This window comes from Bos grunniens, chromosome 17, assembly GCF_055505025.1.
Source record: "Bos grunniens cultivar Pamir isolate PY7600 chromosome 17, Bosgru_T2T1.0, whole genome shotgun sequence".
NCBI lineage: Eukaryota > Metazoa > Chordata > Mammalia > Artiodactyla > Bovidae > Bos > Bos grunniens.
Genome location: NC_141181.1, coordinates 35,777,396 through 35,801,165, shown reverse-complemented (window position 1 = coordinate 35,801,165; position 23,770 = coordinate 35,777,396). Strand labels below are relative to the sequence as shown.

At 35.0% G+C, this 23,770-nt stretch overlaps 1 protein-coding gene across 15 annotated transcripts in view; it reads left to right on the top strand.

Moving 5' to 3' along the window:
• Positions 1-23,770, top strand: part of BLTP1 (bridge-like lipid transfer protein family member 1) — a 195,190-nt gene that overhangs the window by 34,551 nt on the left and 136,869 nt on the right. For all 15 annotated transcript variants that reach the window (XM_086346902.1, XM_086346895.1, XM_086346910.1 and 12 more), the window contains exons 10-17: positions 901-980; positions 2,766-2,916; positions 6,704-6,860; positions 7,878-7,956; positions 10,522-10,613; positions 12,003-12,120; positions 21,915-22,070; positions 22,331-22,428. In XM_086346902.1, the coding sequence (XP_086203028.1) occupies positions 901-980; positions 2,766-2,916; positions 6,704-6,860; positions 7,878-7,956; positions 10,522-10,613; positions 12,003-12,120; positions 21,915-22,070; positions 22,331-22,428 (931 nt within the window). The remainder of the gene's footprint in view (positions 1-900; positions 981-2,765; positions 2,917-6,703; positions 6,861-7,877; positions 7,957-10,521; positions 10,614-12,002; positions 12,121-21,914; positions 22,071-22,330; positions 22,429-23,770) is intronic.

Here is a 23,770-nt window from a genome sequence, read left to right as displayed (position 1 = left end):
AATAAATCCTGGGTTTTGTGAAAATTACTAGAGAGTAAAATGAAAAAGTATCCCACTGTTTCTGTAAGAAGAGTTCACTCTTCAAAAGTAAGTATGGAGGTAGTATGATGAAATCGAATGCTAAACTTTATGATTTAGTATACATTTAGAAGAAGACTGTTGAATTTGTATGTGCTATATTATCTAATGATTTAGATGTTAATTTTGATATGGAAGGAAGATATAGTGGTATATGACCAAGATAAAAGTTGTTAAATTAAAGCAAGTAAAGTGGGAAATTGTTTGATGGCACAGAAACACTCATTCCAGAATGAGTTCAAGATGTGTGCTTTAAATTTATTTCGATTTATTTCAAGTTGATCAACTAAATATTCTTGGAAATACGTAATATAAAGTTGTGAAAATGACAAAAGATTTTTTTATTTAATGTTTCTGAAAGGTTATACTTTGTTTTACAGTATATAAGGTGATATTTCTCAGTTTTATAGTATTATTATTATAAGTTGGTTGAATTCGAAGTCTAATTTTAAACTTATCATTGAAAATGTAGAATATGATTATTCTATTCCAGTGAACATTGTTTTTCATTGTATTTAATTAGACTTTGTTTTAAATTGATTTCTCTTATTCAAAACAAAATGCCAAACATTTTTTTCTTTCTTAAACCAATTTACTGATCAAAAATTTTTCAGTGCCTACTTTTTAAATAGTCTAATATAGAAAGCAGTTATGGAACAATTTATTGTAAATGTGAAAGATGTTTTCCCTTTTCAAGATGCTACACTTGATTGCTTTTTAGTTTTCTTTTTTGCTTTTACCTATTACCATCGTTAATTAAAATACCAAACATTTTCTATTCTGGAGATGTACTTAGTTTGCCTTCTTCCTTCCTTTGTGTAGACCACCAAGATTAATGGGAGAAGGTTTTGTGGTGATGCAGTCAAATGATGTTGACATCTACTATTACATGGATGAGCCAGGTATTATTTTTTAAAATATGTTTTATAGCTATAGTTCTGTTTCTCCTATGAAATGCTGGTATGTACTATTATTTAAGTATCTTTACTTAGGATATAAATAAGCATCAGTAATGGTAAATGTGCATGTAAGAATGCCTACCTAAAAAATATCTGTGTCATTTGTCCAAAGTTGAATATTAATACTTCAGTATTTCATATCAAAAAAGAACAGTATAGAAATCATTCCTTCAGATTCCATTTTTGCAAGTACACTTCAGAAATTGTGAATACAAATGACCGTGAGTGAAAGCCATTAGAGAATGTGGTGATAGTTAAAGTAGTTCATGCTGACTTAGGGGAAAAAAAATCACACTAAGTTAAATTTGAGGCTTAAAGTTTAAGGATTGAAGTCTAGCTATTTATAGTACTTTACAGGTGGTCTCAGTTTTATAAAGTAGCTAAATAATGGACTTCTAGTCATATTTTCCTAATGCTCTTTTTCATACCTTTCAGGAGGTTTATGAGGTCAGAGTATTTCAGAATTAGGACGTTATTTGCCATTTTTTTTGGTCATATTGTACTGATGATGCAAAAGTTACGGTGGACAAAACTGCTGATGCTTTAGCATGAATCAAAGGCAGTGACTCCAAACTATAGCAGTAATCTCTTTTTTACTGCCACACATTCACAATAACAACAAATGTCAGTATGCTTTACTGTGTCTTTCTTTTATCAAGTCTTGACCGTTGACTAAACTTTTAAATATTCACTTCTTAAAATAAGTACACATAATGTACTTCTGCCCCATACCAGAGTACACTGATGTTTTGAGGAAAATCACCATGTGATTGAGTTTCAAGCTGAATTGTTTGCAGTTTTCAAGGAACACCAGTTTTGCTTCAAAGAGCAACTAGAGACAAACTATAGTTTTGTGCTTTCATGTGAAAATTTGAATTTTGGAAAATTTGAGTCTGCCATTGTGAGCTTGACGACTTTTCTGATGAGACTACCGGTGATATTAACAATATGAATTTTTAGATATTTAATAATGAAATTTGTCTGGGAAAAGTATGCATATTTCAGTGAACCAATATTTTCCAAATGATCAATTCATGATGTCTGTAAAAGATTTATTCAAAGTGCAAAGGCAATCAATAAATTTTAATGTATTAGAATGTGAAAAGTTCAGGGATTTAATTTCAGATTCCACATTGCAAGTATTCTCTAAGAAATTACCACTTGCTGAAATTTGGTGTACTGTCAAAGAATATCCAAAATTATCTGAAAAAGCAGTTGAAATAGTCCTCCCTTTTCTATTTGTATGAGGCTAGATTTTCTTCAGATCCTTGAGTAACAGATTAAATGCAGAAACAACTATGAGAATTCACTTGTTTTCTATTAAGCTGAATATTTAAGAGATTTGCCAAGATAAAAACAATGCCAGTGTTTCTTATTAATTTGTTTCAGAAAGTAATAATTATTTAATATTTCAAGTAAAAATTAAAGTTTTATATTTTCATTAAAATGTTTTTTTTTTGCATATTTTCAGTAAATCTTAGACATTTTGTTTTGTCAACATGTAATGAGTTTTATTTAAAAATAAATTTTAAAATATTGCTCAATTCAAATTTCAAAGTCAGTAAAATATGATAGATATAATACAAAAAAAATTCCCACTTTGGTGTTCTCAATAATTTTTTAGAGTGTAAAGGATTTCTTAGGTCAAAAAATTTTTAGAACTGTTGGTCTAGGGAAACCTTTTAATGGTTAAGTAGCTATCTTAATATTGTATATTCTGCAATATAGGACTTGTTCCAGAAGAAACAGAAGAAAATGTTGAAGGAGAAATGAGCACTGAAGATTGCAAATTACAAGACTTGCCTCCATGTTGGGGATTGGATATAGTTTGTGGTAAAGGAACAGATTTCAACTATGGGCCATGGGCTGATAGGCAGAGGTACTTGATTAAATTACATTTCTACTAAGTCAAATGTATTGGGATAATACTATAATTTTTATTAAAAAACTAGTTCAGTATTTTTATAAGCTAATTTATTATGGCAGAGTAAAATATCACTAAACATTTTAATCCAAATAATTTGTAGAACAATTGGTATAAGCAAGTTTGCTCTAAAGGAGGCGCTAATTCATTAGAAAAGTGGTGAATGAGCAGCATATTATTGGTTGGTTGGTTTTTTCTTTTGTATTTAATCAGTGAATATACCAAGGATTGTTGGGATTATGGAGATTCAGAGCTAAAAGTTCAGTTTAGGAAAAAAGAAACAAAAGAGTTTTATTAAGATGAAGAACTTAGAAAAGCACTGTGTTAGTTTTACTAAGGTTGCCATAACAAAGTACCACCAACTTTGTGGCTTAAACTGCAGAAATTTCTCATAGTTCTGAAGGTTAGAATTCTGAGACCAAGGTGTTGGCAGGATTGGTTCCTTCTGAGGGCTGTGAGGGAAGGATGTGTTCAAGGCCTCTTTCCTTGGGCTGTAGATGGTCATTCTGTATCTTCACACAATCTACCCTCTTATATGTTTTATAGGTCTCTGTGTCCAAATTTCCTCTTCTTAGAAGAACGCCAGACATACTGGCCTAGGGCCCACCCTACTGATCGCTTTTTAACTTAAGTTTTAACTTAAGTGATTTCTGCCTAGCATTATTAGAATTATATACTTTGTCAAGTACTACATTCTTTTAACCTTGTTATCTCTCGTGTATAGGAATACCAGTTGCCTTAAGTAGCTATTTAAATAACAGTTGAATGTTAAATGTGTAAGTAAGTATGTTTGAAAACTTGGAATATACTAATATAATACCTAACTAAGTTTTGGGTTAGATTTTTAGAGTTGAAAGTAAACAGCTTAAAATTTCAGGTTAGGAAACAAATATTTTTCAAATTACTGGATTTAAATGTTCCTTTTATGATAAAATTTTTCATACACTAAACCATGATGCTTTTTCTGTGGAATAGTTGAAAGTGAGGAGCTTTACATTCCATTAAGTAACAGTTATATTTGAAAGGAAAAAATTAAAGCAATGCTTTAACACAAACACATAAAATATTTTTGCATTTTAGCATTTGAATAAAGTGCAATTCTTCTTAAGCTGTATTTAATTTTAATGCATTAAGAAAAAGTATTAGGCTATATTTACATGAAAATCCAAGCTGAAATTCCTTTAGTATATAGTCATAGAGAAATGATACTGAAGATGATGTGAAAAAAACAGTTGTCTTTACCAACTCCATTCAGTTAGTCCTGCCACTGCTAGGAGAGAACAGCAATACATTTCTTAACCTGAACTTAACAGAACCATTCAGATTTATTAAAAAGAAAGAGAAAAATTTATCACTTGAGTTTAGTTTCCTTTTGTGAGTAGCAATAGTACTTATCTCCTCCCTTACATACTCAAATTGTGCATTTCCTTTTCTGTAGCCATTTCCTTTACTCCTTCCCCATATTGAGTTTCTAAACAAATATGAACTGTTATCAGAATGTTAATTAGGTCAGTTTTTTTAAGCATTTACATTTAAGCATGTAAAAAATGTAGGAGAAAATCTCACCTGTTTTATTATTGGATAGTTTACTCAGCATGGTGAGTTGTTGTTTTTGTTTTTGTTTTTGTTTTTTTTAATATTTACTTATTTGGCTGCATCAGGTCTTAATTGTGGGTAATGGGTTTAGTTCCCCTGGAGCACGTGGGGTCTTTGATCCCCAACCAGGGATCAAACCTGTGTCCCCTGCATTACAAGGTGGATTCTTAACCATTGGACCACCAGAGAAGTTTTTAATCTCTGATTAAAAAGGCATGACCTTATTTAGTTTGTAGATTTTTTATGTCTATCACTTTTATATGATTTTCTCAATCTTTAAGATATTCAGCTTTTCAAGTGTTTTCATGACAGTTAAAATCCAAACTTTATAAATTTGTACTTAACTCCTTAATGATAAACTATAATAATGCTAATATTCCTGACATTGTCTGGCCTTTTATTGCTTTCACTTAAGTGCTTTCAGAGCTTTCCAGGTGGTGCTAGTGGTAAAGAATCAGCCTGCCAATGCAGGAGACATTAGAGACATGGGTTTGGTCTCTGGGTTGGGAAGATCCCCTGGAGGAGAACAGAACAACCCATTCCAGTATTCTTGTCTGGAGAATTCCATGAAAGAAGAGCCTTACGGATTACAGTCCATGGGGTTGCAGAGACTGAAGCAACTTAGCACTTAAGCGCTCTCATTTATATTTTCACAACTCAGTGAGAGACACTAGGACAAGTGTGGTGAACTGATTATACCTGTGAAAGAATGGAGATGCAGAGAGGTTCAGTGATTTGGACAAGATAAGGAAGCTGTACCATATGGAGCCAAGATTCAAACCAACCCTTCAAGTCTACTGCTCTTTTCATTATATCTTGCTGCCCATTTTATAGTCCCTGATCATCTAATGATCAGATGGATTCTTTGTCATTAATATCTTAGTTATATATATTTGTGTGTCTTCACCAAAACATTTATAAATTGAATTTTCATGTCGTTAATGATGGCAAATTAAAGTCTAAAATCAATCAGTTTGCAAATTTTGTTCTGTTCATCTAATTTTTCTCTGTTCATTCCAAGCAGCATTTCCAGTTACTCATGACTCCTTCCTCATCTTTTCCTTTTAAAAGTCACAAATTGATACTTTTTCTGAATGTATGAGTAACATGCTAATTTTTTAATTACATAGAAGAGTCTGAATTGAAAATTTCTTGATTTCTTTCATCTTTTGTCACATAAGGGGAGGCAAATACATTAGAGCTCTAGCTTACAAACACTTGCATCTTTTTAGAAACCTGTTTCTCTTTAGACTCTTACTGTTATAATATTGATTAAAAATGATTATAAAAATAATAGAATAACATTTCTTTCTATGTGCCATGTACTACCAAGTGTTTGATGTGTGTTGTCATTTAATTCTTGGATCTATTCTCTGAGACTGGTTATGATAAACCTCATTTACAAGTGAGGAAGCAGGCAAGTATCCTCAGAAAGGTTAAGTAATTATCCAGAAAGCAAAAATGATTCTAATTAAACCATTCCCCTTCAACTCTTTATTTGCCATTTGTACATTTGATATACTTGTAGAAAGTCTTTACTTTCTCAACAGTATTGGTTGAATAGTGTAAACTGGGTCTTGCTGCTGCTGCTGCTGCTAAGTCGCTTCAGTCGTGTCCGACTCTGTGCGACCCCATAGACGGCAGCCCACCAGGCTCTGCTGTCCCTGGGATTCTCCAGGCAAGAACACTGGAGTGGATTGCCATTTCCTTCTCCAACGCGTGAAAGTGAAAAGTCAAAGTGAAGTCGCTCAGTCGTGTCCGACTCTTAGCGACCCCATGGGCTGCTGCAGCCTACCAGGCTCCTCCATCCATGGGATTTTCCAGGCAAGAGTGCTGGAGTGGGATGCCGTTGCCTTCTCCGAAACTTGGTCTTACCCACGTCTTATTTTATAGCAGTATATTAGGTGCTCAAAGCTCATTGATCTCTGAAAATAGAAAACAATGGAGAAAATAGTCTTTCATTTTACTGAAAGGAAACTATAGTAGGTGTTATTTTGTGACTTATTTTTTTGAAATTTATGTCCAATTGTTAAATGAGATAGTGATGATAATATCAGTATAAAGTATAATACTGATTTTAGTCTTTTTTATGAGAAGCAATTTCATTTGAATAACTTGTCATTATTCTTTCTTCCTCCTTATTTAGAGATTGTCTATGGAAGTTCTTCTTCCCTCCTGATTATCAAGTTCTGAAAGTTTCTGAAATTGCACAGCCTGGGAGACCAAGACAGATCCTTGCTTTTGAACTACGAATGAATATTATTGCAGATGCTACAATTGACTTGTTGTTTACCAAAAATAGGGTAATTATTGAAATTGTAGAAAGTAATGTTTAAAATTTGACCATTATCTTCCAGAGTGTTTTTCTGGTAATTAGTCCCATGCGTGTGTGCTAAGTTGCTTCCAGTTGTGGTTGAGTCTTTGAGACCCTGTGGACTTTAGCCTACCAGGCTCCTCTGTCCATGGAATTCTCCAGGCAAGAATACTGGAGTGGGTTGCCCTCCTCCAGGGTGTCTTCCCTACCCAGGGATTGAACCCGCATTTCTTATGTCTTCTGCATTGGTAGGTGAGTCCTTACCCTAGTGCCACATGGGAAACCCGACTAGTGCTATGCTTGGATTCATTTCTGTGAGCTTTGCCTGACCCCTATCCCCAGTATGTATGTTACATCATTAAGTGCCAAATACTGGAAAGAATTAATGAAAATAGACTTTGATACTGTAGTCTCCTTCTTCTTCTCCTTTGAATCTAGCCAAATTGTTTTAGTGTATTTTTGGTATAAATTTGAACTTTTGCTCTTAGGAACTTTTAATACCTATTTAATATTGTTGTTGTGGCTCAGTGCCTGACTCTTTGCAATCCCATGGACTGTAGCCTGCTAGGCTCCTCTGTCCATGGGATATTCCAGGCAAGAATACTGGAGTGGGTTGCCATTTTTTTCTTCAGGGAATCTTCCCGACCCAAGGCTTGAACTTTGGCGGGCAGAGTCTTTACCACTGAGCCACCTGGGAAGCCCTATTTAATATTGTGTATGTGTGCTATGCTCAGTTGTGTTTGACTATTTGTGGCCCTTTGTACAATAGCTTCCCAGGCTCCTCTGTCCATGGAATTTTTCAGGCAAGATACTGGAGTGGCTTTCCATTTCCTCCTCCAGGTGATCTTCCTGACACTACAAGCGAACCCATGTCTTCTGTATTGCAGGCAGATTTCTTTTCTGCTGAGCCATTGGATTGATGATTGATTTTTGTCTGCGTTAATAACTGAAAAGTATAGATGTGAGAATAATTATAATGTCTCATATGAATTTTTTCTTTTGGTAGGAAACAAATGCTGTACATGTAAATGTTGGAGCTGGTTCATATTTAGAAATTAATATTCCAATGACGGTTGAGGAAAATGGTAAGCTACAATGAGTGTTTTTCTTTTTAAGTGATTATAGGCATAATTAATATATAAATAATTATTAATCTACTTAGACTAAAATTAATTGAGTTTTCTCTTTCAGTTTTCTGTTATATTTTAATGTGCCCTTGAAAAGTGAAAGTGAAGTCGCTCAGTCGTGTTTGACTCTTTGCGACCCCATGGACTGTAGCCTACAAGGCTCCTCTGTCCATGGGATTTTCCAGGCAATAGTACTGGAGTGGATTGCCATTTCCTTCTCCAGGGGATCTTCCCAACCCAGGGATTGAACCCAGGTCTCCCGCATTGTAGGCAGGCGCTTTACCATCTGAGCCACCAGGGAAGTCCTATGTGTGTCCTTAGTAAATGCTATATAATTATTCATGCACCTAGAGAGAAGAGAAAAACTGTTTTATTCAAGCTAGGTCTTATTTGTGCTGTCATTGTACTTTATACCTTTCTTTTGTAAGATTGTGCATAATTTGCTTAGCATATGTTTTTCCTACTAGTCTATTGCTCTGTAAAAGCAGGTGCTGTATATTTCTTTTTACCAGTGTATACCTGGTACCAAACCCAAGATCTGGCACATGAAACATGGTCCATGGGCAGAAATTGATTCAGTAGCTAATAAGCTTTGTTTTAAGTTATATCTTTAGTAGACTTTTGTCAGAGAGTAAGCTTGTTCTTTGAATAGCATAACTTTAAGAAAGCAGAATATTTCATGTTTAACATATTAAATCATGCCCTGATAGTTGTAGTTTCATCTGAGGTAAGATAATCTAAGTTCATTATGCATTTGAAATTTGGGCCCTGATACAGATTAACCAGTAACATTAAACATTAAATACTTTTTGTTAAATTTATCAAAATGTCAAATAGTCTTCCTAATTTTTCTTTGTTTTTCCTATTCTCTTATTACATTTGTAATTGATAACAATTGAAATTCTGCTTTATTCACTCTTGAGAGTATGGAGAGTAGCAGCTTACCCTTATTTTTAAGTTACTGTCTAGCAGTGTTTCTATCACTTTCCCAGAAGCATGACTAGAGTAATTTTATATGATTGGCTCTCTTTCCTTATTTCTGTCACTCATTTTGTTTCTACAATAAGAAGAAAGCAGGCAAAGGGGTTGACTAGATTTATTAGTTTGTGTTAAAAAGATAGCAGTTGCGTCTGCCTGCTTAGATAATTAATCGAAAAAGTGACTGAAAATGAGGTCGTATCTTTTCCCTTTAACTTTAGAGCTATTATAGTGAAGAACTAAACCTTATCTTAGTTACTTTTAAAAGAATAATCATACTAAATCTTAAAGTAGATATTGAGATTCTCTAGGATTCAGAGTAGTCGGTTGGAAAGTAGCATCTTTTAGGATAGCCTTAATTACTGACATATAGGTAATTCTGTAGGGGAAAGACAGTTGGGTGTTGCATAAAATTGAGAATAGTTCAGTTAAGGGAGTGCTTTTGCCTTTTTTAAACTGATGATGCAAATAGGATAATATTTGTACATATTTTTTAGGGGTACAGTTATTGGTGCACAGGGGTAAAGGGGCCATCTGAGGACTGAGACATCTTCATCTTGACCTATCATGAATTCATGGGAAGTGCCACAGCACAGTGACTGTGGAACTACATGAGCTAAAGGTCTAAGGAAAACCCAGTCAGATTCTTGGTAAAGTTGTTGTTTAGTTGCTTGGTCATGTCCAACTCTTTTGCAACCCCGTGGACTATAGCCTGCCAGGCTCCTCTGTCCATGGAATTCCCCAGGCAAGAATACTGGTGTGAATTGCCATTTCCTTCTCCAGAGGATCTTTCTGACCCAGGGATCGAACCCACATCTCCTGCATTGACAGGAGGATTTTTTACCAGTGAGTCACCAGGAAGCCTGGTAAAGGTTAGATGGCTTTTAAGATGAGTATCTTCAGAGAGAAAAATAGACTGAAGTCTTAGATAATAACAGAATAAAACATTTAAAACTTCCCCAAAAGATTCCGATGTTTGGGGGAAAAAATGCCCAGAGTGGGATGCATGTTGAATTAACCATATAATAATGATCATAGTTTTAGTGTTCATAGGAGGACAGTCCATCAAAAAAAGAAGTGAAATACTCTGAACTTTTCTGCTTTTATTCAGAAAAGTTGTTTGATAACTGTCATTATGTAAGGAATAGCTGTTGTTCAGAAACTGTCACTATATAATGAGTAGTTGAAAATGATGAATATATGTACCCTTGAGTTAATGGGGAAAAAAAAGTCATGGGAGCAGTCTTAAAAACTTGCTTATTAATCATTTAGAAAATAGACTTGTAGTTTGGCATTAAAAAGCAAGATCAGGATAGATATTATATGAAAATGGAACTTTTTTTTCTCATCAGAGCTGTCCAAAATGAGAAAGGTTATGGATTAGATAGCATAGTCCACATTATTGGAAGTGTATTTAAATAGTAACTAATCACCAATTTTCAGGAATTCCTTCTTTGGGTGGTGGGGGAATTGGTTTCCAGTTTCTGAAAATTTTAATTATCTATTTTTTTAGGTTCTTATTTTTTATGTTTTCACCTATTTTAGGTTATACCCCTGCGATTAAAGGACAGCTCTTACATGTTGATGCCACTACCAGCATGCAATACCGGACTCTCTTAGAAGCGGAAATGTTAGCAGTAAGTCTAATGTATATGATGATACACATATACCTATAAAATACAAATTTGGGTTTTATTTTTTAATATAAAATTTTAATGGTCAAGTCATCAAATGATCTGTCTTCTTATTCAGGAACCACCAGGTGCTCTTGCCCATATTTTTGGGAAGAAGAGTAGATTATCAATGCTTTGGATTCCTTTTGGCCTCTCCCTATTGCTCTTCTTTTAGGGGAAATGAATATAAGGCAGCAACACATGGGTTTTTGGCCTTTAAAAATTTGAGAAGTTATATACCTGTGGCGGATTCATTTTAATGTTTGGCAAAACCAATACAATATTGTAAAGTTTAAAAATAAAATTAAAAAAAAATTTGAGAAGTTGTTAGAAATTTTTTTTTAAATTTCACTGTATGGCTAGACACTCTCCTATGCTGTAAATAATTAGATAAAATTTTACTGTATGTTTCCTGGCCCCATCAGATTCTTTCTCAAGGTTAATAGTTCACTGTCCTTTTTACTTGATGATAAAGTACAAGGAAGAAAATCTTATTGATACCCTAAATTGCACCACATTAGAAACAGAATTAATGTGGAAACACTCATGATTAAAAATTGCAGGCCAGGAACTCATTAATCAATCTGATTGTTATTTTTTCTCAGGGATAACAATAATAACCAAATTTACTGTGTGGAATAACTTATATTCAGAGAGGATTGTTTTATAATAGATGGTATCATTAGGTCCTTAATTGTTTATCTAAACAAGCACATTTACACGATATACGTAAATTAAGAGGAAAATTTTACAGTTTTCCAAGAATATATTGAGTACTATAAATATGTGTTAAACTGACATATTTAGCATTTTAATGAATTCCTGAGCTATTGCTGATAAATGGTACTGTGCAATAATGCTATTCCTGGTCAGGCAGCTCTTGCCTTTGGAGAATTGCCAAGTCTTGGCAGGTGAAATATATCACAAAGCACCATGTCAGATTTATAACTACTGTGCTGTCAAACGAGAAGCCAGGAGGCACTGGTGGCCAAACTTCTGTGTGACAGGGTGCATTGCACTCTATCTTCCTTGACCCTGAGCCTCACACTTAACAGATTAAGTTTAAAGAAGAATTAATGAGGTTACTCTCTTTGTTTAGCTACAGTATCAAAACTGTAGCCTGATTTGTTCTTAAACTTTTTTGGCCACATCATGGCTTAGTATTTCATGAGCTGGATGTAACCATGGGTACTGACCTTTAGCCACAGCAATTTGAAAATCTGTATAGGACCCTCTGTTCAACTCAGTAGGAAAATAAGTTTTAATTACCTGTTTGTGTGAGTTCATTTCTAATGCTGTTCACACAATGTCATGTTTTAACGTCTAACATTTTGCTTAACATTTGGCTTGCAGTTTCACATCAATGCCAGCTACCCCCGAATATGGAACATGCCACAGACATGGCAGTGTGAATTAGAGGTTTATAAAGCCACCTACCACTTCATCTTTGCACAGAAGAATTTTTTTACAGGTAATTTTCTAATAAGTAAAAATACAGTGAGATTTATCAGAGAGAATTTGTTTATATTAATTAAGTTTTGCCTTTAGATTCAACATAGAGACTTAATGACACAATTCATACTTTTTCACTTTTATACTTCTTTTGGGGCTGAGATTATTAGAGGAAAAATTTAAATATATATGTTCTGTGCTGTCTTTTTTTTTGTAATTTTTAATTTTATTTTATTTTTAAACTTTACATAATTGTATTAGTTTTGCCAAATATCAAAATGAATGGACTTCTGTGCTGTCTTTTAACCCATAGAAGGAAACTGTGAACCCAAAATTTACCTTGGAAGGAAGTGCAAGAATTCTTTTTTGTGTCACTCTAATGGGGGAGTTAGATGGAGAGAATGAATTGGTTTTTTCCTCTTTATGAATTAGGCGTCATAGTGGATTTATTATTTTGTTTTAATTATTGTAATCCACAGACAATATATTCACATAGTCAAATATGTTTTTATATTCAGAGTCCCTACTTAACTCCTTTCTGTTGATGTATATAATTGAATTAATACTATCATTAGTTGGAAAAATTCTTTTATTTCTTGCAGCATGTTATGATAGCTACTTATTACATTTTATGAATATGGGAATGTGTAGTCTTAGTCTCTGAATAACATAAATGTTTAATCACTACAGTAATTTAAATTATTACATAAAAGTAAGCATCTTTTTAGCCTTTCTGTAAGAAGTTTAACCAAACAGAATCAGTCTGCTTTTCCAGGATCAGTGGCTACCCCAGAGTTTCTATTTGTTTGACTGATTGCTACATTTATCCATTTGTTTGTCCACCCACCAGTTGTTTATTTGTGGGTATAGCAGTGATTAAGATATGCATAGGTAGTCCTGTCGTGACATTATTTACTAGTAATATGATGTGAGCCAAATTGTTTAATTGTTTAAGCTTCAGTACCTTATCTATGAAATAGAGACAAGTTACATGATTCTTCTCCAGGATTCAGGTTTCAAGGTCTCAGTAGTAGAAACTTTGACAGAGTCCCAGAAAGTTAAGCTTTTGTCAGTGAAGCTGGACAATGAATACTTAATTCAGGTTTATGAAAAAAAAATATATATCTAGAACTTAGTGTGTATTAGTGTCTGTCTCTGTTTTAAGCAGTTTCACATATTAAATAATTAAACTTCTATAATAACTCTCTGAGGTCAATTTTATTATCATTATTTTATAGAAGAGGGTAGTCAGTTACAGAGTGGTTAAGCACTTTGTCTAGGTTTAGGTTGACTAGGTCAGGTTAGGATTCCAACCTAAAAGTCTGGCCCAAGAATCTGTTTTTATATAAATAACTTCTTTTCCTTCTCACTTAATATTTTGTCATTTCTAACTTTGCTTGTCTTTTAAAGTAGATTCCAGTTTCTTTATTTTTAGATTTTTTAGATTATAAATTAATTTATTTAAACTTAAAAAACCCAACATTTTCAAGCATGTTATACTTCACATTGTGTTTCCTCCAGATTTCACAATCTCAGACTTTAGTAATGCTAAGAATAGTTAGAAGTACAAATTTCTCAAGATTTAATGTTAATTTTGTAGTAGTGCTTACATTTAGACTGAATATTTTATTAAACAAGTACTCATTTCTTAAAATATAATTGTGTTTTTCTTGAATCTTTTTCTTTCTCTAACTCTAATCTTTATGCTTCTATCTGTTGAAATTCATTTTTGAGTTACTTTTCTTCTAAAATTGATTTGGAGAAATTTTTAAAATGTAGAAAGGTACAAAGCTTAAGTTCTCATTTCCCAGATTTAACAACTGTAATATTTAGATGTATTACTTCTGAAATCTTTCTGCTGCGGTGGGCATGCTCAGTAGTGTCTTACTCTTTGCGACCCCATGGACTAGTAACCCACCAGGCAACTCTGTTGATGGGATTTTCCAGGCAAGAACACTGGAGTGAGTTGCCATTTCCTTCTCCAGGGGATCTTTCCAACCCAGGGATCGGACCTGCATCACCTGCATTGGCAGGAGGATTCTTTGCCACTGCACCACCTAAGAAACCCCCAGAAATCTTTCTAGAATCCTTTAAAAACTTTTTTATTCTTTAAAAAAGATAGAATAATATTAGTCTAATCTTGGAGAAAATACACTTGGTCATAGTGTTTGAATTGCTTTTCTCTTTTCTCAGTTTTACATTTCTTTATTGACAGATTTTTGCAGAAAATAAATTATCTATCTGTATGTCTCATGAACCATTCTCACATTAGTTATTAGTGAGCTAAAATTGTTCATAAGCAATTTCAATGTGAGACAAAGATCACTTCATGATAAAAACAATATAGAGCTGCCTCAAGAACGAAAGATTCAAAACAAAGGCAGAAGTGAAGTCTTTACTGGCAATAGTGAAATTGACTTAGGTTTACTCTAAGAGAAGAACATGACATTATAATAGTATTACAATCCCAGTACCACTTGATGGATATTTTATAGGGTGTAGCTTTCCTGGTAGCTCAGCTGGTAAAGTATCTACCTGCAATGCAGGGGACCCCAGTTTGATTCCTGGGTTGGGACGGTCTCGCTGGAGGGGGGATAGGCTACCCACTCCAGTATTCTTGGGTTTCTCTGGTGACTCATCTGGTAAAAAATGCACCTTCAATGTGGGAGACCTGGGTTCAATCCCTGGGTTTGGAAGATCCTCGGAGAAGAGAATGGCTACCTACTCCAGTATTCTAGCCTGGAGAATTCCATGGACTATATATAGTGCCAGAGGTTGCAAAGAGTTGGACACGACTGAGCGACTTTTGCTGGCCTAACAAATAGGCCAGCAAATTATAAAGCAAGTTGTAATTATATAGTAATTACTTAATTATAAGTAATTAATTATTTAAGTAATTATTACAACTTAGTTAATTATAAAGTAAGTTGTAAATGAGGTTTTTTCCCAGACTAATATTTAGATTACCAACTTCACAACTTTTTTTTTTTCCATTCCCAATATTTGTTGAGACGTGTTTTATAGTTTGGTCCATTACCATTGAAAAAAATTCCATGTATATTTGAAATGAATGTAGTTAATAAATTGCCTATTAGTTCATGTTTAGCTGAATTTTTCAAACATTCTGTATATTTACTGATGTTTAGTATGCTTGACTTATCAATAATTAAGCATCAAGCATCAAAAACCTTCCTTTTTCTGGTAAATTTATTTGGTAAAACCAGCTGGTAATAAGGGCATTTTTTGGTTTAAAGAGAAATACATATTGGAAATAGTTTTTGAGGTTCCTAGTAAAAATATTTTGTTACCATAATTTTTAATATTTATCAGTAAAGATGTTGTGTAAGCTGGTGGGGAAACTGTACTGCAGAATATATTGAAATTGTAGATAAGATACTTGAAAAACGTGTAAGATATTAAAATAGAAATTGACTAATAACTATATTGGTTTCCTTAGATTAGTAGATTATTTGAATTTGTGTTTATTTCATTAGCAATTATATTTCAGCCTTTTAATTAGTAGTATCAAGTAAATAAATGCAACCACTATAAGCTGAGATTCTCTTATGAATAATGATTCAAAACAAATATAAACCATGATCTCAACCTGTAGAAAATTAGGAGGGTATCGGGAGAGGGAGCTCTGGAGCCTGAGCCTACCTTCGAGCAAGGGAGTCTTGGCTCCAGGCCCCCTTCTGGGCATGGAGGGCAGTGTGTGGTTCCTGTTGGTCAAGAAGGAGGTGGGCTTGGGGCTCAAAGCAAAGGGGACTTAGCTGCAGCATCTGTCACCCCCATCCCTCTGGCCTCCCTCAGTTCCCCACACTTGGATCTTTCCTTCCTCACTCTGACTCTGTCCCTTCCCTATAGCCCAGCCTGGATCTATCCCCATGACCTATCTGCACCCTCCCACTGCTCCCCTGACCACGGCCCTCCCCCTGCAGCCACCCTCTCTTCTACATGGGTGACCCACTTCACTCTATCTGGGTTCTCACCTCTAGCCAGTCTCCAGCTTTCTGCTGTAGTCTAACCTCAAGCCCTTCTGTTATGGTCTAACCTCTAAACTTTCCACTGTGGTCATGCCCTTGACCTGCAGTCTAACATCCAGCCTTGTCCTGTACTTTCACCTCTTACCCTCCCACAGCAGCTTCACTGCCCTTATGGTGTAACATCCAACCATTCCAGTGATCCAAGGTCCACCCTAGAACTCTCCCTTGCTATTTAACCTCCAACTAAGGTGGTCTAGATTTCCCTGATGGCTCAGCTGTGAAAGAATCCATATGCAGTGCAGAGGAGACAAGAGATGCAGGTTCAATCCCTGGGTCGGGAAGATCCCCTAGAGAAGGAAATGGTAACCCACTCCAGTATTCTTGCCTGAAAAATCCCATGGACAGAGGAGCCTGGCAAGCTACAGTGCAGAGGGTTGCAAAGACTCAGACACGACTGAGCAACTAAGCACATTGCTTATGTGCATATCTTTATTTATCAATCTCAAGTATATTACACAACCATGAATTGTGACCCTAGCAAGTACATGGAAGATGTGAATACAGAGGAAATCTCTATGATCGGAAGGCAATTAGAGAAAGTAAGAAAGGGCATTAAGATCTGAAATAATCTTTGTAAATGAACTCAGTAACATTAATGAAAATTTGCATAGTGTTTTCATAAAACATTCCAAAGCATATTCATTTTTATCAGCTTCACAACTCTGAAAAGAGACAGCTGTTACTGTTATCCCTGAGTTAATGGTGAGGAGATTGAAGAAACATTCAACAACTTGGGCAGACTCATGAAGCCAATAAGTGGGAGAGACATTTAAGAACAATTTTTTGACTATAGACCCTTGTTCTCTCTGTATGGTCATGCTACTGTTAAAGATGGTTAGCATTTTCCTTAACAAAGAGGTTACCAATGAGTGTGTTTATTTTAGAAGGAATGAATAATTTGAATAAAAGTGCAGAACCAAGCATGTTTATGAGGGAAAAACATGAAAAACAACTTGATGAGTGATAAATTTTGTATTGTGTAGTTGGTTAACGGCAGAGATGACGTTTGGGCACCTCCTGAGTGCTGACCATTGTGTTAAAGCTAGTGATGATGCAGTCAGGATAGTTAGGTATGATAGTATGTAGAAATAAAGTTTTAGAAGTAAGCATAGATACTGTAAGATATGATAAACTATTGGGATTGCTTGTTAAAAGAAATAAAAATGTATTTAAAATAAAGTAAAATTAAGTGGAATTTTCCTTTCTCTAGTCTCAGAATAGGTTAATTGGCCATATGCCTTTTATTGCTGATATAGTAAAATTCTGCATCTTATTAATACTAATTTTTATTGAAACTTGATATTATTTTGTCATTTTCCTGAGAGGATTTAATATATGTGTACAGGTTTCTGTATGTTGCAGTTATTTTAAAAATGAGTTCATACAATATTTGACTTCTGAGTTCTTTACTGAATCTAATATTTCTCCTTTAAAGATATCCTTTAAAATTCAAGGAAAATGACTTTAAATATATAATTAATTTTGCCTATTATTTTTCTTAGAATATCTTTAACAAGTGCCACCATTCATGTGCTATCTTGTGACAGTTTCTGTGCTAAAAGTTCACTTATTATCCCCTCAATTCTCACAATAAGTCTGTCAGTTGTCCCCATTTTGTAAAAGAGAAGACCAATAGAATTTCAGTCATTTGTTCAAGATTATATAACTGGTAAAATGATAAGCCAGAATATAAACCCAGGACTATCTGGTTGTCAAGAGTTTGTGTTATAACAATGGTACTTGCTGCTCTCCATCAAATACACAAAGTTCTGATTTTGTAGCACTGTATTATGTACTGAGTGTACAAAGATGAGCTTGACACCTTTAGGAGGATACGATTTATTGAAGAATGTGATTCCTGTGAGTATATAATACATGCAAATGATGTGAATGCTAGAAGGAGAAGCACTGTGACATCTTTATATAGTATAAAGAGCTTTTGCCTGTTGGGTTTAAAAAAATATTTAAGTATGAAAGGATATGCAGACAAAATATATGAACACAATTTTGAAAAGCAACAATTAAAGCATCTAATGCAGCAGTACAGTAAATCAGCAGTCAGTAAAGCTGATTGACTGTAATTCTACGGCCAAGACTTTGTTTTGCTCACATTGTATTCCCAGGGTCTAGAACAGAGTGTGCACACAGTAGACATTCTGTAGATATTTGTTTTGTGAATAAAGTGACATGAAAAAATATTCAACCCTCCTTGTAACAAAAATATTCAATTAAACTGAGATACCATTTTTCAGTTATCAGAAATCAAGATGCAGCACCCCAGCTGCCATCAAAAAAATAAAAATAGAGGTAGAAAGAAATATAATGCAGGAACAGGTACAGTGAAACAGATAGTTGACCATACATTTTTAATAACATGAATTGATCTACTACTTTTGGAAAGCAGTTTGTGATTTATTGTTGCTTAGTCACTTAGTCGTGTTCAACTCTTTGCGACCCTATGGACTGTAGCTCTCCAGGTGCCTCTGTCCATAGGATTTCCCAGGAAAGAATACTGGAGTGGGTTGACATTTCCCTCTCTAGGGGGTCTTCCTGACCCAGGAATCAAACCTGCGTCTCCTGCATCTCCTGCATTGGCAGGTAGATTCCATACCACTGAGCCAGCTGGGGAGTCCTTGTGATTTATAATAGCCTTCAGTTCAGTTCAGTTCAGTCGCTCAGTCATGTCCGACTCTTTGCGACCCCATGAATCGCAGCACACCAGGCCTCCCTGTCCATCACCAACTCCCGGAGTTCACTCAGACTCACGTCCATCGAGTCAGTGATGCCATCCAGCCATCTCATCCTCTGTTGTCCCCTTCTCCTCCTGCCCCCAATCCCTCCCAGCATCAGAGTCTTTTCCAATGAGTCAATTCTTTGCATGAGGTGGCCAAAGTACTGGAGTTTCAGCTTTAGCATCATTCCCTCCAAAGCAATCCCAGGGCTGATCTCCTTCAGAATGGATGGTTGGATCTCCTTGCAGTCCAAGGGACTCTCAAGAGTCTTCTTCAACACCACAGTTCAGAAGCATCAATTCTTCGGTGCTCAGCCTTCTTCCCAGTCCAACTCTCACATCCGTACATGACCACTGGAAAAACCATAGCCTTGACTAGCCGGACTTTTGTTGGCAAAGTAATGTCTCTGCTTTTGAATATGCTATCTAGGTTGGTCATAACTTTCCTTCCAAGGAGCAAGCGTCTTTTAATTTCATGGCTGCAGTCACCATCTGCAGTGATTTTGGAGCCCCAAAAAATAAAGTCTGACACTGTTTCCACTGTTTCCCCATCTATTTCCCATGAAGTGATGGGACCGGATGCCATGATCTTGGTTTTCTGAATGTTGAGCTTTAAGCCAACTTTTTTACTCTCCTCTTTCACTTTCATCAAGAGGCTTTGAGTTCCTCTTCACTTTCTGCCATAAGGGTGGTGTCATCTGCATATCTGAGGTTATTGATATTTCTCCCGGCAATCTTGATTCCAGCTTGTGTTTCTTCCAGTCCAGCATTTCTCATGATGTACTCTGCATAGAAGTTAAATAAGCAGGATGACAATATACAGCCTTGATGTACTCCTTTTCCTATTTGGAACCAGTCTGCTATTCCATGTCCAGTTCTAACTGTTGCTTCCTGACCTGCATACAGATTTCTCAAGAGGCAGATCAGGTGGTCTGGTATTCCCATCTCTTTCAGAATTTCCCACAGGTTATTGTGATCCACACAGTCAAAGGCTTTGGCATAGTCAATAAAGCAGAAATACATGATTTTCTGGAACTCTCTTGCTTTTTCCATGATCCAGCGGATGTTGGCAATTTGATCTCTGGTTCCTCTGCCTTTTCTAAAACCAGCTTGAACATCAGGAAGTTCACAGTTCACATATTGCTGAAGCCTGGTTTGGAGAATTTTGAGCATTACTTTACTAGCGTGTGAGATGAGTGCAATTGTGTGGTAGTTTGAGCATTCTTTGGCATTGCCTTTCTTTGGGGTTGGAATGAAAACTGACCTTTTCCAGTCCTGTGGCCACTGCTGAGTTTTCCAAATTTGCTGGCATATTGAGTGCAGCACTTTCACAGCATCATCTTTCAGGATTTGAAAGAGCTCAAGTGAAATTCCATCACCTCCACTAGCTTTGTTCGTAGTGATGCTTTTAAGGCCTGCTTGACTTCACATTCCAGGATGTCTGGCTCTAGGTCAGTGATCACACCATCATGATAATCTGGGTCGTGAAGATCTTTTTTGTACAGTTCTTCTGTGTATTCTTGCCACCTCTTCTTGATATCTTCTGCTTCTGTTAGGTCCATACCTTTTCTGTCCTTTATCGAGCTCATCTTTAAAAAATTCATAAACTTTGATCTAGGAAATCTACTTTTAAAATCTGTCCTGTCAGAATAATTCTGAATATGTAAAATATCTTGTATGGAAATAAATGCAATAACATCACCTACAACAAAAATTTGAAGAAAGTCTAAATATCAAAGTACAGTATATGGTTAAATAAATCTTTACAGATCTTTTTAATGAACTATCATTAAAATCTTTGTTACTGTCTATTAAATAACATGGCAAAATTTTGAGTTCAGTGAAAAAAGTAATACATAAAACATGTGCATCTTAGGATACTGTAAAAATTTACATAGAGAACAAACTAGAATGAGATATGTCCACAATATTAGATATTTGAGTAACAGAATATCAGGTGATTTTCTTGCCCTTTTATCTTCTTAAGTTTCTTTAAAGATATAATACATGTATGAAATACATTAAAATTTTTCTTATCTGTAACTGTGATTAGTAAGTAAGCATTTTTACTCTCAAACTGTTTGTTATTGTTGTACTTCAGTTCCTAAGTCATTTCCAACTCTTTGCGAACCCGTGAACTGCAGCACATCAGGCTTTTCTGTCCTTCACTATCTCCCTGACTTTACTTAAACTCATGTCCGTTCAGTCAGTGATGCTATCCAAACATCTCATCCTTTGTCGCCTCCTTCTCCTCTTGCCCTCAGTCTTTCCCAGCATCAGGGTCTTTTCCATTGAGTCAGCTCTTCACATCAAGTGGTCAAAGTACTGGAGCTTCAGTTTCAGCATTAGATCTTCCAGTGAATATTCAGGATTAATTTCCTTTAGTATTGACTGGTTTGATCTCCTTGCTGTCCAGGGGACTCTCAAGAGTCTTCTCCAACACCACAGTTTGAAAGTTGTCAATTCTTTAAAAGGCACTCAGCCTTCTTTATGGTTCAACTCTCACATCTGTACATGACTACTGGAAAAACCATAGTTTTGACTATACTGAACTTTGTCCGCAAAGTAATATCTCTGCTTTATAATACACTGTCTACGTTTGTCATAGGTATTTTTCAACGGAGCAAATGTTTTTTAGTTTAGTGGCTGCAGTCACCATCTGCATTGATTTTGGAGCCCAAGAAAATGAAATCTGACAATGTTTCCACATTTTCCCCATCTGTTTGCCATGATCTTAGTTTTTTGAATGTTGAGTTTTGAGCCAGCTTTTTCACTGTCCTCTCTCACTTTCATCAAGATGCTCTTAAGTTCCTCTTCATTTTCTGTCATTCAAGAGGTATCATCTGCATATATGAGGTTGTTGATAATTCTCCTGCAATCTTAATTTAGCTCCATTTTAATCACCTTTTAATATCTTTGTATAAAAATTCTTTTTAGTTACAATTGAAAACATCATTTTTGATGTTAGAATATTTTTATTTTGTTTTCTCAATTTCAATTAATTGTGCATTTTGTCTCCTACTTCAATTATTTTAGATTTAATTCAAGACTGGTCAAGTGATAGTGCACCAGACATTTTTTCATTTGTTCCATATACATGGAATTTTAAAATCATGTTTCATCAATTTGAAATGATTTGGGCAGCTAATCAGCACAACTGGATTGACTGTTCCACTAAACAACAAGAAAATGGTAGGTACTTTAAAAAAAATAGGTTAAATATTCTGTTTATTAAGACAAATATCAACAAAGAAAATTGGTGTTGATTTTGTAGTTTTAATAGGTACTAGAATTGACCTTTTTTTGCATTGTCTTGTGAGACTCTCAGAGAACTATTTCAGAATTCATATTGAACTAAGCATTTAAATCTAATTTTGTTTAGGTATGTATTTAAGGCAGTTTTTATTTCTTTTTTTTTTGGAAATTAAATTTCTTTTTCTCTTTTTTTGCAGTGTACCTGGCAGCCTGTGGGGAAACATTAAACATTGATTTTTCTTTGCCTTTTACGGACTTTGTTCCAGCTACATGTAATACCAAGTTCTCTTTAAAAGTACGTATAATTGGATGCATTGTTTGTTCCACAAGGTCTATTAATAAGTTTGATTTCCCGGTGCTTATCTTTATTCTCTCCTGCCCATTCTGTTGCCAGCCTGCAGTATTTTGGCTTTCCTCCACTGTTCACTAACTTTAGTGTCACAGAATTGCTTCTGGTTTTTTTTTTTTTTTTGGTAGTTAATTGCAATATTCTGCCATTCCTGTAAATTCCCTAAGTTCCCCTAAGAAATTGCACAATAATATGAAAACATATGTGTACTCCAGTATTCATGGCAGCATTATTTACAGTAGCCAGGATATGGAAGCAACCTTAGTGCCCATTGACAGATGAATGAATGTGGATGAAGAAAATGTGGTATATATACTCATTGGAGTATTACTTAGCCTTAAAAAAGAATGAGATCGTAGCATTTGTGGCATAGATGACCTAGAATGGGTATTATGTATAGTGAAATAAGTCAGACAGAGAAACACAAATACTGTATGTTTTCACTTATATTTGGAATCTAAAGAACAAAATGAGTGAATAAAGCAGAAATAGACTCTGAGATACAAAAAACAAACTAATGGTTACTAGAAAGGGGAGGGGTGAAATAGGTGAAGGAGATTAAAAGGTATAAATTACCAGTTATAAAATAAACAGGTCACAGAGATGTAATGTAGAGCACAGGGAATAAAATCAATATCTTGTCATAACTTTGTGTAATGTGTAATCCATAAAAACATTGAAATACTCTGTTGTACAACTAAAACGAGTATATTGAATAATATTGTAAGTAATTGTACTTCAGTTAAAAAGAAGTTAGCTGATGAAAAATAATTCCCTGAGTCAATTATTTTGTTAGAGCTCATTTCTAACCTCTATGACTAATCTTTATTTTCTCTTAAGAATTTTTGTAGCTCTAACGTTTTACTAAGTCTGTGAGCTATATTTTACATTTTTTTGTACAGTTGACCCTTGAACAGTCTGGGGATTGGGGTGCTGACTCTCCCTGCCATCAGAAGATTCATGTGCAATTTAGAGTTGGTTCTCCTTAGATCCTCCATATCCTTGGTTCCTCTGTATCCAAGGTTCAGGATCTGCAGATTCAACCAACTGCAGAGCATATAGTAATGTAGTATTTACCATTGAAAAAAAACCCACGCATAAGTGGACTTGTGCATTCACACCTGTATTATTCAAAAATCAACAGTGTTTCATTTCTAATTGTACCCTTGAATTCAGGGAATAAATACAAGGACCCTTCTTCCTTTTATCCAAAAGCCAGCTCTGAGGAGTTCAAAATTCATGGTACATCTAATTTTAAGGTATATACAGTCAACAGTAGTTGTAGTAT